A 22,737-nucleotide genomic window follows, 5' to 3' on the forward strand; every position below is an offset into this window, starting at 1 on the left:
ATGTCTTAGGGCAGCGATTACCAGTTGTGGTTCCAAGAGAACGTAGCAAGAGTTCTGCGTTTACTCAGTGCACATACCACTAACTGTATCCCACAGTACTTGGAATTAATTATTCAGTCAGTTTGGGTTACAGCTCATAAGTAATACTGAAGAATCCCAGCGTTTAGCTGGTTCAAAAAAGCTTGGGAGTCACTGTTGTTTTTCATGGTGAACTATTTTTCCATGTGATAAACAAGCCTATTTTGCGTTTAAAAAGATCTTCTACAACTAAGGACATTGGCTTTCCAGTTCTTCGTTACAAGCCTTCATTAAAGAGATAGTTAAGCAGCGCTGCAGCATTTCAGCACAAGAACTGTTACCTATCAAACTCATTAAAGGAATGCCTGCCCTGTTCACTCCAGTGTCACTGAACATTTTCCAGAAGTTGTCTGATGGGGGGAACTGACAGAGGACAGATTTGGAACAAACTTGGCAAGATATGTGAACACACTCATGACTTTCTGAAGTGTTTGCTTGTCTTCACTTTCTGGCATCCACTGAAAAGCTTTGATTCTTTTTGAGTCTGGCTTCAGTCAGTCCTTATAAAAGGTATTATGACCATTATAAGAAAACTGGGATCATCAAATACTGTTTTGTGTGCCGTTTTTTGAAATCTTTAGCTCTGTCTTCTTCAGATATCTTAGAGCAGCTTTATGCAATCCTTGACTTCTACAAATTGTGCTACCAGCATGATGCAACAAATCACAGAATCATAGAACAGTTAGGGTTGGAAAGGACCGTAAGATCATCTAGTTCCAACTCTCCTGCTATGGGCAGGGACACCTCACACTAAACCATGCCACCCAAGGCCCTGTCCAACCTGGCCTTGAGCATTGCCAGGGACGGAGCATTTATCACTTCTTTGGGCAAACCATTCCAGTGCCTCACCACCCTCACAGTAAGGAACTTCTTCCTTACATCTAACCTGAACTTCCCCTGTTTTAGTTTAAACCCATTACCCCTTGTCCTATTGCTAGAGTCCCTAATGAAGTGTCCCTTTCCAGCATCCTTGTAGGCCCCCTTCAGATACTGGAAGGCTGCTATGAGGTCTCCACGCAGCCTTCTCTTCTCCAGGCTGAACAGCCCCAACTTTCTCAGCCTGTCTCCATACAGGAGGTGCTCCACTCCCCTGATAATCCTCATGGCCCTCCTCTGGACTTGCTCTAACAGCTCCATGTCCTTCTTATGTTGAGGACAGCAGAACTGCACGCAGTGCTCCAAGTGGGATCTCAAGAGAGCAGAGTAGAGGGTCAGGATAGAATCATAGAATGGTTTGGGTTGGAAGGGACCGTAAGATCATACAGTTCCAACCCCCCTGCCATGGGCAGGGACATCTCGCACTAAACTGTGTCACCCAAGACTCCATTCAACCTGGCCTTGAACACTGCCAGAGATGGAGCATTCACAGCTTCCTTGGGCAAACCATTCCAGTGCCTCACCACTTCCTTCAACCTGCTGGCCATGCTTCTTTTGATGCAGCCCAGTATACCAAGAGATACTTCTAGTACTGAGGAGACAAAATTTACAATCATAGAATCATTTAGGTTGAAAAAGACTTTCAAGATCACCGAGTCCAGCTGTTACCCTAGCATTACCACTATAGACCATGTTTCTAACTGCCACATCTACATGTCTTAAATACCTCCAAGGATGGTGACTCAACCACTTCTCTGGGCAGCCTGTTCCAGTGACTGACAACCCTTTCAGTGAAGAAATTATACCTGCTATCCAATCTAAACCTCCCCTGGTGCAACTTAAGGCCATTTCCTCTTGTCCTGTCATTTGTTACTTGGGAGAAGAGACTGACACCCACCTTAGCACAGCCTCCTTTCACGTAGCTGTAAGATGAGCAACAAGATCTCCTCAGAGCCTCCTTTACTCCTGGCTGAACAACCCCAGTTCCCTCAGATGTCCCTCATCAGACTTCTGCTCTAGACCCCTCAACAGCTTCATTGCCCTTCGCTGGACCTGCTCCAGTATCTCCATGTCTTCTTGTAGTGAGGCCCCAAACTGAACACAGTATTTGAGGTGCTGCCTCATCAGTGCCGAGTACAGGAGGATGATCACTTCCCCAGTCCTGCTTCCTATGCTATTTCTGATGCAAGCATACTAGAGGTCTAGACTCAGCCCTCTTAAATTTCATGAAATATCTTATTTACTCTAACTGTAAATGAGAGAGGATGATTATGGTACCAGTATTTATTTATTAGTAGCAATAGTAAAGCATCATGTAAATTAACAAGTCAATGAAAAAAATATAGCTAGAACATATTAGTGGCTGCCCAGCAATTCTGTCAATGGCCTGCAGTTAAAGATTTGTTGAGTATCACCAGCAGCATAATGAATTGTGGTCACTTCAGAGATACAGCAAGTTCTGCCTCTGGCCAACACTCCAGCGAGTAGAACTTCACTCTGGCAAAGCACACTGACAACTAAAGGTATGGAGGAGTTGACCCTTCCACTAAACTACTCTCCATAAGATTTTAAATTACCACCAACATCTTGATAAACTTGAAGATATCCTCAAATGAATAATTAGGATATCTGTTAATATCTGCAAGCATACCTTGCCATATTAATCTTATCTTATAGGCTATTGTTTAAATGGCTAAAATAATTCACTTTAGGGCAGACACCAAAACAATAATTTCAAGTCAGACAGCTAAAACTGAGGAAAAGAATACACTAATAAGGAGGTAATACAAAAGATCTAAAGCAGATTATGAAACTGGAAACCACAGAACTGTGTAAGAATGTATTTATTGAATAAAATGTACTGTTACAATATAAATAAACATTTTTATGCTGCATCTCTGAGCAGAATAATAGCTGTTGCTGATAAAGTCTACTGATGCTGGATTGATACTGTGTGTTTTGGATAAGAACAGCAAGGAAAGAGAGCAGTGAAGTCTCTTTTGATAAGCAGAACTAAACAGTTTACTGCCTAAGATAAAAATAGGTTGCTAAAGGTCAAACAGTAATGCAATAGCCAAAAGAAACAGTACCATGCCATTTACCTTTTAACCTCACTTCACAGAAGATTACCACGTGCTCTCAAAGATACAGAAGAGACAAGGGTTATTCGTACAAACATATCCTGAAAAATAAGACATTCCTTCCTTCATGCAGCCTTCCAGAACTTTGATTTTTTTAACAAAACAGTTCATGCTAACAAAGATCCGGCTGAGCTACGCTCTCTGGAAAGAGAATTAAATGAGGCAAAAAAGATTTAATTACTTAGAATAGAGCAAGCCAAATTAAATAAGATAGAAAAACCCCAAACAAAACCACAATTAAAATGAATGACATTTTCTCATTTCATTTAGAAATTCCAGCAGGCTTTTTTTTTTTTTTTGGGGGGGGGAGGGAGCGGGGGGGCACAGGGGAGAGGCTTCATGTTTGGTTTGGTTTGTTTTAAATCACATGAGGGTATAAACATTGCAAAATTTCTATTTTCAAATCAGTAGGTAGGACATCTTGCTATTTCCAGGATTAGTATCCACGAAGAATTGATTTACACTCTAAACAAAGGATTATTTCATTTATTTATTTCAGAGAACCATGGACTGGGTAGAATGAGAACAATGACTGTTTCATTAAAACAAAAAAAAAAGAGAAAACGTTGTCTTCTGCAGAGTAAGTTAGTAGCTTACGCTCTTATACTCTTAATGAAGAAAATGCGACTGACGCTTTTCATTTGTTGGCTGCAATCCACTGAAACCAGATCTTAGAACTATTGTTTAGCTTTAATATAGAATTGACTATTGACTCACTTCATCTTACATCAACTTAGTATTAACCTCTCTTTCACTTGTCCATATTTCCTCTTTATTCTCCTTAGTTCTCCATTGCTCAGCAAACTACACTGTGGACAAAGCCAAATCACTCTTCCTGCTCCAAAGACCCTGCAGTTGGGCAATATGTACATAATAAAGGAACCACAACCACCTCTGACTACTTTCCCTTCTGCCACCAAAATTTTATCCAAGTCCTCCCCACTCCCTTGGCAAGTCTTCGCTCAAGCTCTCACATTAGCCTAGCTCTCTGAAAAAATCAGAAATTCATTAAAAAAGATCAACTGAATTATGTGAGCACCTCATGACATAAACGCATTGACATTTCATGCATTTCTATCAAATACAGAAACACAGGCAGAAGGCCTCTTTCATAACTAGATGGAAACATCATTTAAAGAACAAAACCAAACACTGCCCACTGTATACATTACGTACACATGCACATGCACACACTTCAGAGCTTGAATACATGCATAATACAGCAGCTTAAGGAATACAGTAAAAAGCTACTTATTTACCAGTTACACATGCATACTGAGCAATTTGTCTTGAAATAAATTGCAAGGATATCTATGAAAGCTTGTATCCTTGTATGTATAAAACCTTACCTGAGCCTAGGCATTGCACATTCAGTTAACATGCTAAATGACCTTGCCTCTTTTAAAATCTTACAATTGATCCACAACAGACAAGAACAAGCTCAGCACCTTATCCCTAAGAGTTTTCTGTCTATCCTAATATAACTCTTCAATCTTAATCTTCAGTAATATGCATACACGTTTAAGAATACTTAGTCTTACAGGACGGAAACAGTCAAACAGCAACAGACGGAAGAGAAACTGAAGCCTGGGATAAAGAAATAAGACATGAGCCCTGTTACTATAAAGGCACTAGACTTTCAAGTTATATCCCGAATATTTTTTAACAAAAGCTTTAAAAGTGATTGAATCCTGCTTTTCCTAAAGTACCACTTTTGCGATAATGATTAAAAAAAATGACCAGTTTGGTCCATAAGCAGCATAAAGAGAGGCTTGTGCTGCAAAGCAGAGGTTACATTCTTGAAAGTCCCCAATGTATAGCACAGGTCTAAGACAAGCAAGGAATTACCTTACATTTCCACCGCACTGTAAGAAATACATACATGCAAAAATTATGTTTCTCTCATTAATGGAAAAATGTATCTGCGTCGATATAAATGAATAAGGAGAGAATAATTTCTACAGTAGATGAGATACTTCTCTTCAGAATCACTGCTCTGGCTGCTTACTCTGACATGAGTAACACCTACACAAATTAAAAGGCTCCAGAGCCAACTCATTATAATGATACATGCTTTTCTTGGTAGCAAAAAGCCCATCCTGCTTAAAATTGAAAGAAACACTCCTAAACCAGTTTCTTTGATAGCTTATCTGGGCCATAGGAGACCATATAATTACCTTAAACTCGATATTTTTTTGCCCACCCCTGTTCCCCAAACACTGGCTGACAAACGATGTAGAAAATTCACACACCAAGAATGCAAATTGTATTTAACTGATTTTTTAAAAGTCTGTCTTATCAAATTACATATAAATTTGCAATTTTAGATTAATCACATCTGGATTAGGTATGTTAACGACCCAATACTACAACCATTTTACTGTAATTTACTAGTGTACAGATGATAATTGTCACATTTGGAATGCAGATGCAATTCCCCATCCAAAAGGAGACTGCAAGAATAACAAGGCCAATAATTTTGTAGTATGTATTATGAAACACTTTGCTCTGTTATTAAAAGCACCAATCACTTATACATAGGCTTAAAAAACCAATAGCCTAAACCAAATCAAGGGTGAGTCAGAGAGCTCTTGAAAGCTCAGTTAAACATTTAGGTATCCTATTACTAAAAAATCAAAGGGAAAAAAAAGCATTAACTGACCTTAGTGAAACAGGAAACAGAATCTGAGAGTTTATCTTTCTTCTGATTTTAGCAAAAACATAGTTGCAAGAAAACATCCTTCAATAGCAACGTAAGGAAAATTATACAGTGAGCTGTAGTTATGCCTAAGAGTAGATTTGAGGAAAAAAAATATGAAACTATGAGAAGTGTTTAAAAATTAATCAGGGTAGTTTTGAGTTATGGCTAGACCTATCTGGGTAAGAAGACTAATAATTTCATTTAACACTCATTTTTACATTAAGAAATTATTCACATTGGTTTTATTTGTAGTTGATGAGAAACACAGTAAACTGAACCAAATGGACAACAGAACGATCAGCAGTGACTGACGTGTATCAAATTCTTCAGTAAGTGAATTCAGGTACTCGATGCAGGAACGCTGTGTTTCCTGCCTTACCATCGTAGCTTCTGCAGATGCCTTGAGGGCATCCAGAGGGGAAGACACCAAGCTGGAAGCACCTGACTGCTCCCCCGACTTGTTTCTGGCACCAGAAATAGCAACCAGTTTTCTTGCATGATGTAGCGTCTCCACCCTCCAGCCAGGGAGAAACTCCACTGCATTTGCCCATGGGCTTTAGAGCTTCTGTGGAATTAATTCCCATCTCCACCCATGTTCCTCTTGATCCCCATCTCATTCTTTTCCCCACCCTCTTGGCTGCAGTTCCTGATCTTGGCACAAATCATCCTTGTTCTTTTTTTTTCAACTGCAAATCCAGTCCCACCCTTGTTTGTTGCTTCCCACACTCCCAATTCCCAACCTTACCTCTCCTGTCACCACAAATGCTTTCATCTCTTCCAGATTCCCTCCACCCTCCAATTCAGAGGTCACCTCGCTCCTCAGCTAGACATAGTTCCATTCCGTGATCATTCCTCCGTGATGTCTAACGAGATGCAATCACATTATGGTATTTCTCCACTGCAACTCGTAAAGTTTCTGCTACTGCCTGTTTTCATAATACTTGTTAATCTTGGTTTAAGCTCGAACTGAATTTAGCTGAAACCTGACAATAGAATCAAAAGATGCACAGCACAGATACTGTCTGATTGCATAAGCTAGTTTCTCCAGGAAGCCAAGCTGAAAAAGAAGTAATAAAATGGGCAAATTTCCAGTTGAAGATGATCACTGAAAGGCTTGTGTCAGCATACCCTAATCTATTTCTGATTTTGTGTTTAAAAATGCTTATACGGAGATTTTTTTATGTAGGTAGCACATGACCGAAGAAGTTAATACATAAATTATCTTCTATACTAAGGTTGTGCTTGTGGGGTGTAATTATGGTCACGTAAATACACACAGTCCTCACACAGGTACAGCATTTCATGTTGTAATGAAACCAAGTATTTAAGCTATCTGGGGAGCAGGAGAGGGGGAAAGATCACTAGCAAGCCAATTAAACCATGGTGAAACAGTATCAAACCCATCTATTAAAGGCTCTTTGTGTCATTCACAGCAATACTCAAAGTTCAGTAGTTCAGAAAATTAACATATAAACAGTCCTTCTCAAGAAGCTTAAGAAGTTGAAGAACCAGGAACAACATGACCCACTTGTTTTTGTCAGTATTCAACTTCTCTGATTTTGTAAGTCTGGATATAAGACTCTATTAGTCTTTCAAAGTGAAAGTGCCAAGGTAAGAGAGGCACACTATAACCTTCATCCTGTGGGGAATCTTGGCCCTTGCTTTTCTGCCATATTTTGTGAAGTCTTTGTGAAACGCCATTGTGATACCCATACTAGTGTATACCTAGACAACCACTGAGGACTGAAAGTCACAACATCAATGCAAATGAGTCAAAACAGGAAAGTGATCCTTGTGGGTTGGTGACAAATGACCATGTGCATTAGTCATTTACACACCAAGATAAAAATCTAATGTTTTTATAATCTTAACTTACAGAAGAAGCACATGCATAAGCAACTTATGCAACGAAAGATCTTTTCCCATAGCAAGTTCCCAACTCTTGATACTTTTTGGAACTAAAAGATTACCTTGTATTTTAAATGTTGGAGCAAATGAATTCTCTCTATGCCAAGCTTTTAAGACACAAACCTATATAAATACTATATGCAATCAAAATAATTGGAGCAAACCCCATGTAACAGTCCTCTGTAAACTGTAGCTTTCTAATTTCAAATTATTTCCTTGCTTTCCAAATGCTACCCAATTTCTGGCAGTCAAAGCACTATCGTTCACAGAAAAGAACAAGCTATTAAAAACAAGTGTAGCCTACCCATCTTAAAAGCATACTGAGTTTAGCTTGCTCAGTGAAACAACTGCCAGAAGAAAGTAGACATTAGGCTAGGTACTGAGATATAGAATATAAACGTAAGAACCAGATGACAAATGCAACCTCTCACCAAAGCATCTTTGGTCACAGATGATCCCATACTTATGTAAGAACCAGTGTTGCATACAAATTGGATTACAAATGGATTAGAGGATTAAACTACATGCACCGGCAAAACGACCATCTACAAAACCAGTTTCTGTTACATTAAGATCAACCCAACAGTCTGAAAAAGATACATGAAAAAAACATAAAATCGTAGATACACACTTCAGCAGATTTTCCCTACCTACAGGTTGTCAGTGTGATACTCTTCTGTCACTGTCTACTCCAACCTCCTGAAAGCTCTTATCAGTGCAGGAGCTCCCACGCCAAACATCAAATCCCTCCTGTCACCTACCTTCCTGCCACTAAATTTCATTTCCCACTTACCAGGGGTTTTCGCATGTTCGCTCAGTTACCACCTTCCCATCATCACATATGGTTTTATGAAATCTTTATGACACTGTTCTCTGTTTGCCCTACACACATCCTGCTTTAAGCACCACTTGGATTCCTGTTTCAAGACTTTCAGAAGATCAACGCTCAGATAGCATTGGGAACACTGATAGAACTGATGTGAAATCAGTGCTGGGGGGGAATAGACAGCAGTCCTTTGAGCTAGGGCTATTTCTGAGGCAATTTAATTTTCTAGATCTAATTATTAGGTATATGGGACTGATCCTATTCTCATTCTGCTTCAATTCAGGAAGCAGCAGGTTTCACCAGGAGCAATGCTGAAACAGTACTCAGAAATTCAAAAGATGCCGTGTTCAAGAGACAAGTTATAAGAAAGAAAAATACTAAAAGGTTAAAACTTTAAGCCTCAATGCATTGCACCAGCTAAGAGAATTTTATCTTCCAACCTTAAAACAGTTACAAAATAAAATCGAACAACACTGCTAAAACCACCTCTCAAGTCCACCAATGCTATTCTGTTAAAGCAAGAATTAGCTGGAGACAGAGTTGGAGAGGTGGCTCTCTTTATTCTCTAAATCAAATTCAAGTTATTAAAACCACCACCACCAAAACCCCACCACAAACAACAAAACCACACACACAATAAGCCTCACTCCCACAGAAACTACTGCCTTTATCAAGACTCAGACAATTCATCATTTCTGGTTTTGTCCTTCAGCTTTCTCAGGAGGTTTGCCATTGTCAGCTCTGCTTATCCTTCCAAGCATCTCAGCTTCTGACAGTTCTTTCAGTAGGCAAATTCTCATAATTAGTTCCTAATTATATATCAAGGCCCACACATTTTTAGAGTTTCTTCTCTTCGTAACGCCTCTTCCAATCCTGTTGACATTCATCATCTCTTGAAACTGATCTTCCTTCTTCCCAGCCTACTCAGTGTTATAGTTTCCAAGTCTTCTTTCATCCTGTTGTTAAGTTCTTTTGGTTTCTCACAACAGACCAAGAAATGATAAATCAAACAATCACTGCTAGCTGCTGATTGAAAAAATACTGCTTAACAGACAGCTCCTTAGATCTCCACTTTATCTGATCAAGAAGTGGATTTTTGTCTTTCAGATTTGAACAGGTGGGCACGGAATCAGGTACAACCTTCTTTCACATTCTCTCTGGTTTCAACTAAGTCCACCAATTTGATCAAGTACCTAACTACGAACCCCCTCTCATTTAAGTCTTCCGGAGATCTGCCATAAAATTATAAAATCTATAAACAATCCCCTTGAAGACTGTCTCAAAGCAAACAGCCCTCTGCAATCTTGCAATCCACAGCACTGCTTGATAACATAAACGTAACCACTACATCAAACACTAGATCAATGGCTACCTTTGTCAAAAGACCGAGTCCCCAGCATTCACAAATTTCAACAGAATGTGTTCAGCACAGGCCTAAAAATGCTTACATTAAAAAACATACAGCAAAATAAATTGTCAAACACAATATCTTCCATAGAAAGGTAGTGATAGAAATCTAAAGGTGAATTCTACCTAAAGCATTCAAATCTCTCTAAGAAATAACCAACTGTTACTGGATACATGCATATATTTCTGGTGTTAAGTTCTCCTAAAAATACTGCCCTATGAGCCCTGTGAGCGTTACATATTAAATAACACTTTTTATCAGCTTCCCAATGAAAAAAGCTGCTGGCAAAAAGCTGCAATGTGGTAATACACTTCCTTATTAAACCATACCTTCAGGTGCTGAAGTAAAATAAGTTACACTGATTTTGCATATGCAGTTTGTAATTATGAACGTTGCAGTGCATACCGAATAACCCATTAATGTCCATGGAAAGGGAAGAGAACATAGCTAAAAAAATGGAAAGTGAAGGACTGCAACTTCTAAAGCATGGTGACCCAAACATATGAAAAGGAAAGTAGCTAAAGGTTTTACATCCTTTCACAAATATCCTGCTTTAAATTAATGTATCTGTAGGAAGAATCAATGATGCTGTGAAGACATCAACCAAAAGCTTCTATGTTTTCCATCTCGCAGTTTCATAAACATGAAAACGCAGATTTCTAACAAACAGCTCAGCTTTAGAAAAATGAAAGATCCTAGCACAAAAATACTTAAGTGTGAACTATAACAATGCAAATAAGCATAACAACTTAACTGATTTGATTTTGCAATGGCAAAAAATAAGGTCTAGAGTAAATAAAGATTATAGAAAAATCAGCAATGGAAGGAAAAGTGTTTTAAGAATGTGTAAAAAGTAATAAATGACTTGTATATAAGGAGATGGGTACTGATATGAGGAAACTAATAAACTACAAAAGGATCAAACAAGATCATAGGCAGATGATACCATTAAGGAATCATCATCAATTTTTCTGAGAAGCCTAAGGCAAAACACCAAAACCTGAGACAAATGCTTTCTCGTTTAGGAAAAAATAAATTAACACACTTAATTACATCTTACTTTTAAATAAAATAAGCCTCAGCTCAGAGGAGGCATGATACATACCATGCTACCAACCAAATTAGTCTGACGATGATGATGAGTCCATCATTAAGCCCTTGCTACTGTGTATTAAGTACACAAGGTTTGAAGGAGAACAGAAAAGCTAGGAGGCAAGCAGAATCTACAGCTTCCCCGTCTTTACTCTCATCTGGCCAGTTACTCTTGTCTGGTCTCCTCCTTTCAGAAACAAAGCTTGTCTGACCTCATCCATAATCAGAAATAATCCTTTAATGTGTTTTCTAGCTACTGTTCCAGTTCTTTCAGCATCATTTAACTTACTTACCTCTTAACTCATATTTTAATTAGGGGATTTTTTTCTAACCTAGACAATTTTACCTGAAATGAGCAACCAACAAGCTAACCTAAGGAACAGCAACCTGTTTCCCTGGCTCAGCTGAAGTCAAAAGAAAAGGTACATCCAAGGCCAGCTTTGACACAGCCTCCTTCACTCCTACCTGGATTCCCATTAGTGCAGTTTATTCACTTACTTATTTTCTTACAACTGCTAAAACTTAAATGTTTACTCTAACATTAATATCCAGAATTTACAAAGCTAGCAATGGACACAGAGGGGATTGGGAACAGCGAGGAAGGCATGCAGTATACTTCTATATATTACAGAAATCGTAACTATCATGCCAGAAATGCCTTATCTTTTTATGATCTGATATTAAACCCAAAAATTTTTAATTAGGTAAAGTTTCACTTTGTGAGTTGTCAGTTTTCTCTCCAAGCAGCACCTCCAGAGAACAGAGTCTTATTAAAAAGTGTTAAATACAGACAAAAACCAGTTATTGCTGTATAGATGTTACCAGAACAAGAGATCTGAGAACAGAACTCTACAGAGCATGAGAACAAAAACCAGTTCTTCTGAAACTACAAACACTGAAACTGCTAAAACCTAACTGTTTTGCTTACTTAACTGCTAGGCCAAAGATTTAAGTAATTTACTTAAAAAAGAAAAGGAATTAGACAGCAGATCTGGAAACAGAATCTGGACAGACCGTTCACTCAGCCACACACCTGTTTTTCCTTCTTTCTCTGTACCGTATCTATGAAGTTGCAAACGCAAGCTTTAGAAAAATCTGTGATTTTCAGCATCTTCCACAGGAAGGCTGTCCAATTAGGGTAACAGTTCATTAATACTACTGAGGCCTGTTAACAGGTACTATTTACAAAGTCAAGTAAGCAAGCAATTAATGAGAAAGTTTAAGTATTTAAAATGCTATTCTGCTGAATATTTAAAAATATTGTTGAACTGAAAGCAACCAGTCAGCCAGTAATTCCATCGAGAAAAAAAGCCTTCGCGAATGTAGTAATTCCTACACTTTCTTCTTGGATGCCAGAGCTCTGTGGTCATAGACAAATTGAGGTCGGAGTGTCAAATCTCATTCAGAAACTGAGAGGTTTATTTCTTCCAAAATCAGGGAAGATACTGAGCTCATTTGGTAAAATTTGTCTATAGAAAATAATAGATTTTCAGAGGTAACCCGCGTCACTTCAACTTTCATATGCAGTGTTTAAGAAACTGGACACATAATAATGGACTAATTAACACACTGTTGCAGACTTGATGTCTAGACAAGATAAGACATTTCAAGAATCCCTGCTACTCACCCTCATAAAGGAACAACAAAGAGATAGCCTTTTGTGTAACACCAATGCTGAATTGCTCCAATTGTGAATTTAACACCAGGGACATATTTGTCATCACTTCCGAAAGAAAACACACTTCAGCACATTACATGCTCAAAGCATAAGCTGATCCTTAACTATCTAAAACCAGAAACTAAACAACTCCAAAGCAATATTTTAATGTATACTAAATGTTATTAAACACAAAAATAATAAAAAAAAAGTGCATGAAATTATTCCAACAGCAACCTATGGACATCCATTGACTTTGATATGCCAATGCAAAGTTCTTGCTACACTATTTTCAAGTACCAAGGCCGATCTTTTAAACACCTACTTAATGGGCTCTGACCCCATCGCACTCAGACAACATACAAAAAGAGGGAAAGGCATGTTCAAAGGCATAAGGAAACCCAAACAAACAGAAAGCTAATTACTTCACTATTTTTGTTTCTAAAAACTCTCCAAAGTTTCTGATTGCTTATACACAGAGCATCAAAGACCACATCAGGATCTAGACCCTACTTCAGGGGATATATTAAAGCATGAGACACACATTAATGCTGCAGAATTTTCATTCAATGCAAAGAGGTACAAAGATAGAAAAGAAGATGCACCGGGATGGCAGGGATCACTTTTCCCAGTACCTGCCTTGTGGAAGTCCCAGGAAAGATCCTGTTCTACAAACCACAAAGTGGCACAGCTAGAGGGTGCCAGGAACTCACCCATTCTCTGAGGGCAGCTATGAGCAGCTGGAGCTGGTCTCAATAGGCAGGTGAGGCCACCCAAAAGTTGGGGACCACAGCAAGGAGCTGGGAGTCCATAGTTCAAGACTGAAGACAGGAAATTGCCAAGAAGAGCAGGGAGCAGAAATCTTGTCATTGGTGGAAAGCAAGCATGTTCTGGAGAACAGCGTGAAGGACTGTGACGGCAGCTGAGCTCAGAGACAGAGCAGTGAAACACCAAAACAGGCTGTCCAGAGAAACAGTGGAGTCTCCCTCACTGGAAATACTCAGGACTCAACTTGACAGAGCCCTGAATGACCAGATCTAAGGCCCTGTTTCAGGAGAAGACTGGCTCAGGTGAGGTCCCATCAAACCTAGACATTTCCATGATACTGTCACTACACCTGTCATTTCAAAGACGAGACCAGAGACTTCCAGTCCCAGTTTAGCAATGGTCTCAAGCTCCCATGCATCTTCAACCATATACTTCCCAAGTAATATTGCCAGACTTCAAATTAAGCATATGCTTCTGAGTTTTTCTAGTTTGGGAGTCACACAGATAATTTTGGCTCTGTTCAAACAGTGTCTGGATTTTCCCAAGTGCCCATGAGCACTTCTATTCTCCTCTCTTTATGTCAGCTTCAGTTAATACTTGCAAAGCAACTGCAGACTCTTAAAAGGTAGTCACTAATAGCAAGTAGCAACCAGCAACTGTTTGATAATATTTGTCCTGCCACAGCACACAAAGAACTTTATTTCTTTTCAAATTACATGATTTTAAGTGAACGCTTGCAGTAGGTCTCCCATCAAACAAATAACGTACAAATATTTTGTTGATAAGACAGAGTGATTGCTTACAATCACATTCCATTTAAAATTCTGAATTTGGCCAGTGGTTATTGCATTAGGGGGAAAGGCAGAGGGAACTTCACAAACAGTGATATGAATCATTAAGTAAGATGCAGAGATGCACTTACTTAAACAGAACAACCTCGGTGAATATTTCATTCAATTGCTTAAGGGATATTTTTTTTGCTGTTTTTTCTTTAACAGAAATAACAGAAATATATCACAAGCTGCCCCCTCTTCTGCCCAGGGCATCAGGATGCCTGTTTGCTGTACAGCAATGAAGTTGCTCATAGCATCACTGTACGTGTTCTATCAGTACGGGGTTTTACCTGAAATAGTACCATGCTATGAAGTACATATTTGGGTAATTTTGTTCTTTTTCCTGGTTGAACTTAGGATATGGATATGGAGAAGACTAAGAAAAGAGAGCATTATCAGGAATTGGGAACAGCAAGATTACCTGGGAATCAGGATGAGAATAAGTACAAACTGAAAAGCAAACATCAGAAGATCTGGTGCTCCAAGAGAAAGCTGAAAAAAATTCAGAGACAAAACCCCAAGAGGTCTGGTGGGTCAATCCTCCTAATCAAGTCTCACTTTCTCAAACTGAGCTCACCAATGCTTAGACACATACCCAGTTATTTCTACCCTGATTTATTTAGTCAGTTATTTTAAACACTTCAATAGCTGTCCAGTGAAGACTGAAAACCAATCTTTTGGGAATCTTGCTCTGCACATGGATTGCAGCTTCACCATTTTGCAGCTCAACTCTGCAGTATTTTATTAATCCAAAAAATTACATACCAGAAAGAATACATCAAAACTACTTTTTATTTTAAACACCTGAATGAAAAAAAGACCACAGAACAAAAGATTTTTCTGCTGTTATTTGAGTCCTCAAGACAAATAATCAGAAATGTATCATGAAAAAACTTTCATAAAAATGCATTCTATATTTCAAGTCAGTCTTCATATTCCTAAAGCATATTATAGCCTACAGGTCAGTTTTAAGATTCAAATGTTACATCTATATAAGCAATGCAGCATGACTACTGATATCAAATTTGCATGGTAAAGACTGATTTCACTGTGCAAAAATCAGAAACATACTTTCAGTTAAACAGCAGCAAACTCAGTATAAATTATATTGAGAAGTTAATCCAAAGAACCTTCTATGAGCCATACGACCATAGGACTACGTCTTAGGACCATAGGACTTCAGGTTTAGTTTCCATTCCACTCTTTGCTCCCTCTCTCATTCCTTGTCAAAGGCAGAGAACCCAAGCCACACAGAATTAAACTAGATTTACTTTCAGATGCTGACAACTCAAAGTCAAGGGAACGGTGTATAAATTTATCCAGGGAGACAGCTTCCATATAGAGTAGGAAGATTCACAGTATTTCACAATTATGAAAATCATTGTAATTTTCACAACTGTCAAAAACTTTCTGGATTTTTTTTAATTGCTGAAGCATGAGTTACTTTTAATCATTTATCTGAAAAACACAAGTCATTTTACAGCCTAAATTTAAATGATTAAATACATATCTTCTCTAGCTCTCAACAAATTCACAGTACTTGATTTCATAAAAAAAACACAAATCTTGTTCAGTTGAATAAAATGTATTGAAGATGTTTCCAGTATCATTCTAAAATCTTATTTTAATTCTTTAGAAGCTGACAGCTTTAATATTCAAATCAACAACAGGAGAAACTGGTTCTGTGAAATTAAATACAAATCTTTTTAAGTTATTCCTCAAGCCTCTCTGAGCTAAGTTCCTAAAACTATTCTGTTTTACAGAACATAGTCTAGATTTCTTTAGTGGTAAGTGCAAACTCTACCAAACATAACAACACTAGATCATATTGAAAACAGCATTTGGGTTTTATGCCCAAGTTTTCATCTGTTTTCACTACAAGCCTGTCCTTAGGACCTAAGGGAAACAAACCAATCACAGATTCACCAGCATCAGGTGAATCAGGCAAATAATCACAATTGTTATTTATTTTAAATATGGTCCTTGTCATGGTTTAAGCCAGTCGGCAAGTCAGCCGCGCAGTTTCTACACACACACACACCCCCCCCCCGACGGATGGGGAGGAGAATCGAAAGAATGTAACTCCCACAGGTTGAGATAAGAACAGTCCAGTAACTAAGGTATAACACAAATCACTGCCGCTACCACCAATAATAATAATGATAAGAGAAATAACAAGGGAAGAGAATACGATACCACCCGCCGGAAATGAGCCCGACAGAGAAGCTAGACGTGCCCTTCCGGGTAACTCCTAGTTACATCCCCGGGCATGACGTGCTGTGGTATGGAATACCTCTTTGGCTAGTTTGGGTCAGGTGTCCTGTCCCTGCTTCTCCTCTTCCCTGGCAGAGCATGAGACTCACAAAGTCCTTGGTCAGGGTAAACATTCTGACCAGCAACTGAAAACATCGGCTTTATCAGTATTATTCCCAGGCCGAAAGTCAAAACCACAGCACTGCACTAAGGAGAAAAACTGACTGCTGCTGCTGAACCCAGGACAGTATCCACCCCTTATTCCATACCATTCATGTCCATTTTCCATATACCCTCACTCTCATCTCAGTGCACTGTTATCTTAGTGCATGGACCAATTCCTATAAAGCTGCTGAATCCATTCGATCCATGATGTTGGGTTCCATCTCTTGTGACAGTCTTTCAGGGCAGGAGAGGCTGTGTGCAGTGTTGGATCAATCTTTAGTTTTTTCAGTTTGTCATTTTTAAATAGTCCTAAATTCATGCATCTGGCAGAGCTGATTTAGGCCATGCACAACCCGGTGATCAGACACATCAGGATAAACAAACTGCATCACAACCCTCATAGCTCTGGTTAACTCCAATACAGCCAGACCCAGCACACAGGCAAAGCCATGCTTACCAGGAACACAGTTATGCAAAGCCAACATTCACAAAAAGAAAACAGAAAACCAAATTGAGTATAAAGTTGTTTTTCACGTGTCAAGAAAAAAGGAAAAACAGTGTTACAGCATAGGAAAGGGGCGCACAGGCAGCAGAACAAAGGCCACCAGGCATAAAATGGAAAACGGAGAACCAGAATAAGCTTATTTCAATCAAGACTAGAGACCCGTTTTCTTGAAGATGTTATTACGAGATTATCATGAGGTGGAAAAATGATCTATAATTCCCTTCCACCCACTCCAGGCATACACTGAAAACACTGTAAATCAGAGCAAGTTTGAAGAAAGTAATCTCTTTCTCCCACTCAAATTATAAACTTTAAACACAATTTCCAGAGTTGGGTATAACTGCATTTATGTCAGACAGATCACATCAGAAAAATCTCCCAACTCTCCATTTAAAGGAACAAAAATATGGAAAAAACCCACTTTGATTGTTTATGACAAATGAAATTGAAGACAACTGTACTTAAATTCCTTACTGTGAGGTGACATATTAAAGACTAATGCATGAGCAAATTTCCTTTAAACCTCCTCAAAAACTCAACATAACAAGAGGAACAGAAATCTTGTTTTGTATTAAAACAATCCCCAAGTACTCAACACAACAGAGAAAAGAACACAAATTTTCAGGACAATATCCCTCCTTCACTGAGATGTAAAACATGGTAGTCAAAGCAGAACTTAAAGGTTCTTAATCTTCAGGGAACAACAAAGACACTAAGATTCAAAGCTATTTTAAAAAAAAACAAACACAAAAATCCAACAAAACAAGCCTTCCCCCCCAAAAAAAAAACACGACAAAAAAGACCAACCAAAAAACCCCCAAACCCAACAGGCAGCTTCTAGTATTCAATCCCAAACTGTACATATTTAAGGAAATTACAGTGTAAAAGTAATTTGTGACAATTTGGTCTCACATAAAGCCTTACTTTTTAATTACATTTGAAATTATTTGTATTATATGTGATTTTAAAACTATTATTCAAAAAAGAAGTAATTTTCTTGGCCTGTAAAAGAGCGGGTGTTGCATGTAACTTATAGAAAACTACCATTAATTCCCACATGCAGAGAATGCTTCAGAATGAAATAGATGGAGATGTTACCATCACATCATCTCAAGAAATCAGATTACATTCATATTATGCTCCAAGAAGGAGGAAAAAAATAAAACAACATATTTCTAGCTGATTAAACCATTACACAGGTACTGTGTCAGTGACAAAATGCCAAGAGGACTCACCTGTTCAATCTCCTTTGTCTTAGTTGCAATTGCTTTTGAGCGACCAAGAAGCTGACCGTCCTCATATAATTCTGTACTATCTATTATATTTGTCTCTGCTTCCTCTGTTTGTTCGTTGTATAACGGAGCTGAAGACCCAGCCTTAAAAAAATACAAGCAAAATAAAAACCTCAAAGTGCAAGAGCAAAACTAAACACCCCAATACAGTCATTCAGCTACTCAGTTTGCTTATCAAGACTACCAGTGAAGCATTATTGCTACAATCTAACACATACAGAAATATGGATTTTAAACTTGTAGAAAACATGGCATCATAAAAATCCTTTGACTCAGTGTTAACTGTATAAAGACAATGATGTCAGATAACCTTTACCTGCCCTTCCATCTAGAAGGAAGGCTGCCCTAATTTGTACATGTGATATTTAGAACACCAGCTAGCAAGAAAAATCCACAAAGTGGGATTAGCTCTCTAGGAAAGGATAAAAGTAACAAAATCAAAGGTAAATAGGCATCAATAAAATCAAAATGCTGCCAGAAATAACTCTTGCAGCACTCAGGACCACAGGTTTACTATCAAATAGACATAGATACCTATTGTAAAGGAAAAGCCAACAAGCACTTAGAGCATTCCTGATAAGATGGGAAATCTTACTGAAGTACCAGAATTGTATAAGCTTCCCTCTAAACAGAAATTAAGACAGTATCCCTGCCCAAAAGCAAAAAAAATTCCACTCCAAGGAGTCTATAAAGAAGATAGAAAGGAGAAAAAATTAGCATAGCCTACTGAAATCCAATATTATGCAGGAGAATTTTAGAGTAGTAATTTGGTTTTGGGGTTTTTTTATCAGATTTGAGAATTGAAGATGCATAAAAATATTATCTACAATTCCAAAATAAAGAGACAAAAATCCTAAGACATAAACTAACACGAAAGAGAAAATCATTAGACCTAAAGGAAAAAAAGCTTAAGTGGTCCTAAGAGCATCTGCTCAGAACTTAGCAGCAATACAAACCATTAAGACTGAATCCCAAATCTTATTGCAGCAAATCATGAAATGCCTGAGATTGATTGAAGGCTGCTAAAAAGTTCAATGCAATGCAAACTTTAGCTACTAAGAACTATATAAGATAAACCGGAAAAAGACAAAGTGTTGCAATTCATACATGACAGCCCACTACTAATCAAGGTGAGAAGTATCCTTTCTTCTAGGACTCAGAATGATATACTTCACTCCTTCATTAGCATTCCTACAGTGCACTTTCTGAGTCAATAAATCATCTCAGACTCTGCCATAACCAACTGCAATTGCTTCATTTTGAAAATTGCTTTAGTTGGAATCTTTCTGCCACTCCAATTTTCTCTGAGGCAGTGGAAGCTTTAAAGGACTCTTTTCCATATGGCCTACTCTGTTCTTTCCTCCCTTACATTACCTTCCCCTCACCAAGAACAGAGTGACATTTCTCTTCACTGTTACTCTTCTGAACCTCTCAGAAATGTCCACGCATATGTTCTCCATATGGTATTCATGTTTGAACACTTTGCTGCTGCTGCTTCTTCTTCACTCCAAGCCCTCACCTTCCCTCCACCCCACACCTCCTTTTTTATCAGATTTATTTGTCGTGGAGGGAAATGAACAGTTTATTTATCCAACTGGATCTTCTTGTACAGTATCAAGAAGCTGCTGGTGCACTCAGATACAACATCAATGAACAGGACTTCAAAGTTCATATGAACATGGACCCAGTGAGCTGATTTCTCTAATCCAGCCCTTAAGTTCCACAAGTGTGAAACACAGAGGAAATCTGATGCTTCCCAGGATGCTTTTGTCTTCCCTCAAATTATTTGCCAACAAATCTAAAATACACATTAATTATGATGTTTAAGACATGTAATTTCATAGAGTAGGTACTATTTTGTTTTTGTAAGAGTGCCTGAAGCAAAGTTAAAGTTGAAGATAAAATGATCACAGAATTAAAACAGACTGGTTTACAAAAAGACATTACATGACATTTGGTTTGTTTTAAATGACAAATACATCATCCACTAACATAGCAGAATCCGTGACATTCTATCCAAGAACAGCATAACAAAACAAAGACTGAAAAGGGCTATAATCACAGTTCAATATAGCAAGGGGTAGAAGAGGGGCAAGAACAAATGGGTATTAACCAGCAATTCATTAATGCTGATTACTGATAAAAGTTCTGGGGAAAATATATCTATCCACTGCAGTACCGAAACAAAAGGTTCATTTTTAATATAGAGCAGAACTACTTTCTGGAAAAGAATAAATGACACGGTAGACTGACATGACATGGAACTGAACTCAGTATACCAAAGGTTCTCTACTAGTCTTATGTTTCATAGGTACACTTGTATTTTGACTCAGAAGTCCCTCACTAATTTTAAGGAGTTCAGTAAGCATACAGATTTACACTAGTGCAAGAGCTCCTTAGAGAATCCCTGGGAGAGCTGGAGCCTTATTTTGTCAGTTGTAACTCAACATGAATTTAAATTATACTAACAAAACCTACTTTGTTTTTGTGTACTCTTAAATAAATAAATCATGGGGCTTTACTCTCCCTCTCACTCACTTTCAACAAACATTTAATAGCATAGGCAGACAAATTCAGGGGTAAATTACAAAACGTGCCTTTCAGGAGAGAACAGAAAAACAAGAGGCTATTGTAACAATTTAAAATAAATTGATTAATAATCCTGTCTTACTTCACACTCTATTTCAGGTACACTGCTTTCATCGGCCTTCTCTGACATTTCAGCTGCCCACTTGCTTGCAGCTTCTGCAAGCTCCTTTTCCGATGGTCTGCTGCTCTTATCCGAGGCCTGTACAGGAACATTATAGTCATGGTTTCACATGAAATATACTTACACATGGCAAAACATCTTCCAAACCAATATAAACAGTTATTCAGATCCCCCCAAAATTTTGAAAGAGGAAATAAGGAAGATGGAGAGAGCAGAGAAAAAAAGAAAAAAAAGACAGAAAAACCAAAAAGATAAATCAATGAAGTTCAGTAAAATGTTAAAAAAAGCACCATACTTTCAGAATCAGTTTTATTAAATTCGTGGGACAGAGAAGCAGAAAAATTATTTGAGACCAATTGAATTTAAGGAGACATGGATCAAATGGACACTAAGAAGTCATATACAAGTGTGGAGGGATCTAATATTTCAAGGTGTTTTTCAGGCATGAAAGGTTGCAACTAATTTAAACTATTAAATACTGTGTAGGGTGTAAAACCTGAGCTAATTAGGGATGAAGTATTTTAAACATACTCTGAATTATCAGAGCTGCTTCCATTAAAATTCATTATTTTTTATTGGGGGAAACATTGATCATTTATAATAGAGTCAGTCATGGCTTTATAGCCTTTTAATCCACCTTTTCAGACTGAAATACTGCTATAAATAATATTTTAAAATTAATTTCTCTCAATTTGGCTTTTACTAACAGAGCAACAGATGACAAATAACCATGTACCAAAACCAGTTCAGGAACAGCCAGCTTTATAAATCTTGTTACCACTATGTCAGTATTTCCTCTGAATCAACAAACATCCATCCAAGAATCTACACAATTCTAGTATTAAAACCTGCAACAGTAAGATGGATATCTAAAAGAAGATACAAAAAACCTCCTGCCTGAAAAATGTCCCAATTTCTACCCAATATCAGTTCCATCCCAGCAAACAGGCGGACAAAAAAAACCAAACAAAAAACACCAACACTCTCCCCTCTCATCACTAGCTCATTCTAAATTACAGAAATGGCCAGCAGAAGCAAATCTTGTGAACCGTTATAAGACTGCTTCATCTTCAAACCTTTTATACTTACCTCAAGTAGAATATTACCCAAACATCTCTTTGTGCAGTAGTATGGCACTAGTATATGATTCACAGAATCCTTCCAGGATTCAGTGTCATAAGAACACCACATTAATCCAGTTCCAGAAAAGAAGTGCAACACAATGTTCAAATAGGAATCCCTCTTTTCTACTACTGTAAACTACAAAATTATAACCAGCAAAGTCAGGAGGTGATGAAGTTCAATGTGCAGGGCAACAAAAAGGGTTCTTAAAAGAAAAAGGTAATATAATTCATAGAATAATTTGCCCAGCTCACCTTTCCAAACTACACTATTAATCTCACACTAGTCTCACTAGAAACTACCTGCTGCCAAGGTTTTCTTCTCCCTTCAACGTTCTCATTTCCCATAGTATGCCTTTTACCTTTAACCTCACCTATCTGTAGCTGCCAAAAAACTCTTGTA

At 38.0% G+C, this 22,737-nt stretch overlaps 1 protein-coding gene across 8 annotated transcripts in view; it reads right to left on the bottom strand.

Annotated features, from left to right (window-relative positions):
- Positions 1-22,737, bottom strand: part of PPHLN1 (periphilin 1) — a 68,989-nt gene that overhangs the window by 12,034 nt on the left and 34,218 nt on the right. For 7 of the 8 annotated variants that reach the window (XM_080614462.1, XM_080614460.1, XM_080614459.1 and 4 more), the window contains 2 exons: positions 21,175-21,291; positions 18,447-18,587 (listed from right to left, as the gene is read on the bottom strand). In XM_080614462.1, the coding sequence (XP_080470588.1) occupies positions 18,447-18,587; positions 21,175-21,291 (258 nt within the window). Of the gene's footprint in view, positions 1-16,557; positions 17,159-18,446; positions 18,588-21,174; positions 21,292-22,737 lie in introns of those variants that run through there. The other variant, XM_080614461.1, reaches the window with a different exon arrangement.

Source organism: Psittacula echo (genome assembly GCF_963264785.1).
Source record: "Psittacula echo genome assembly, chromosome: 1".
NCBI classification, from domain to species: domain Eukaryota; kingdom Metazoa; phylum Chordata; class Aves; order Psittaciformes; family Psittacidae; genus Psittacula; species Psittacula echo.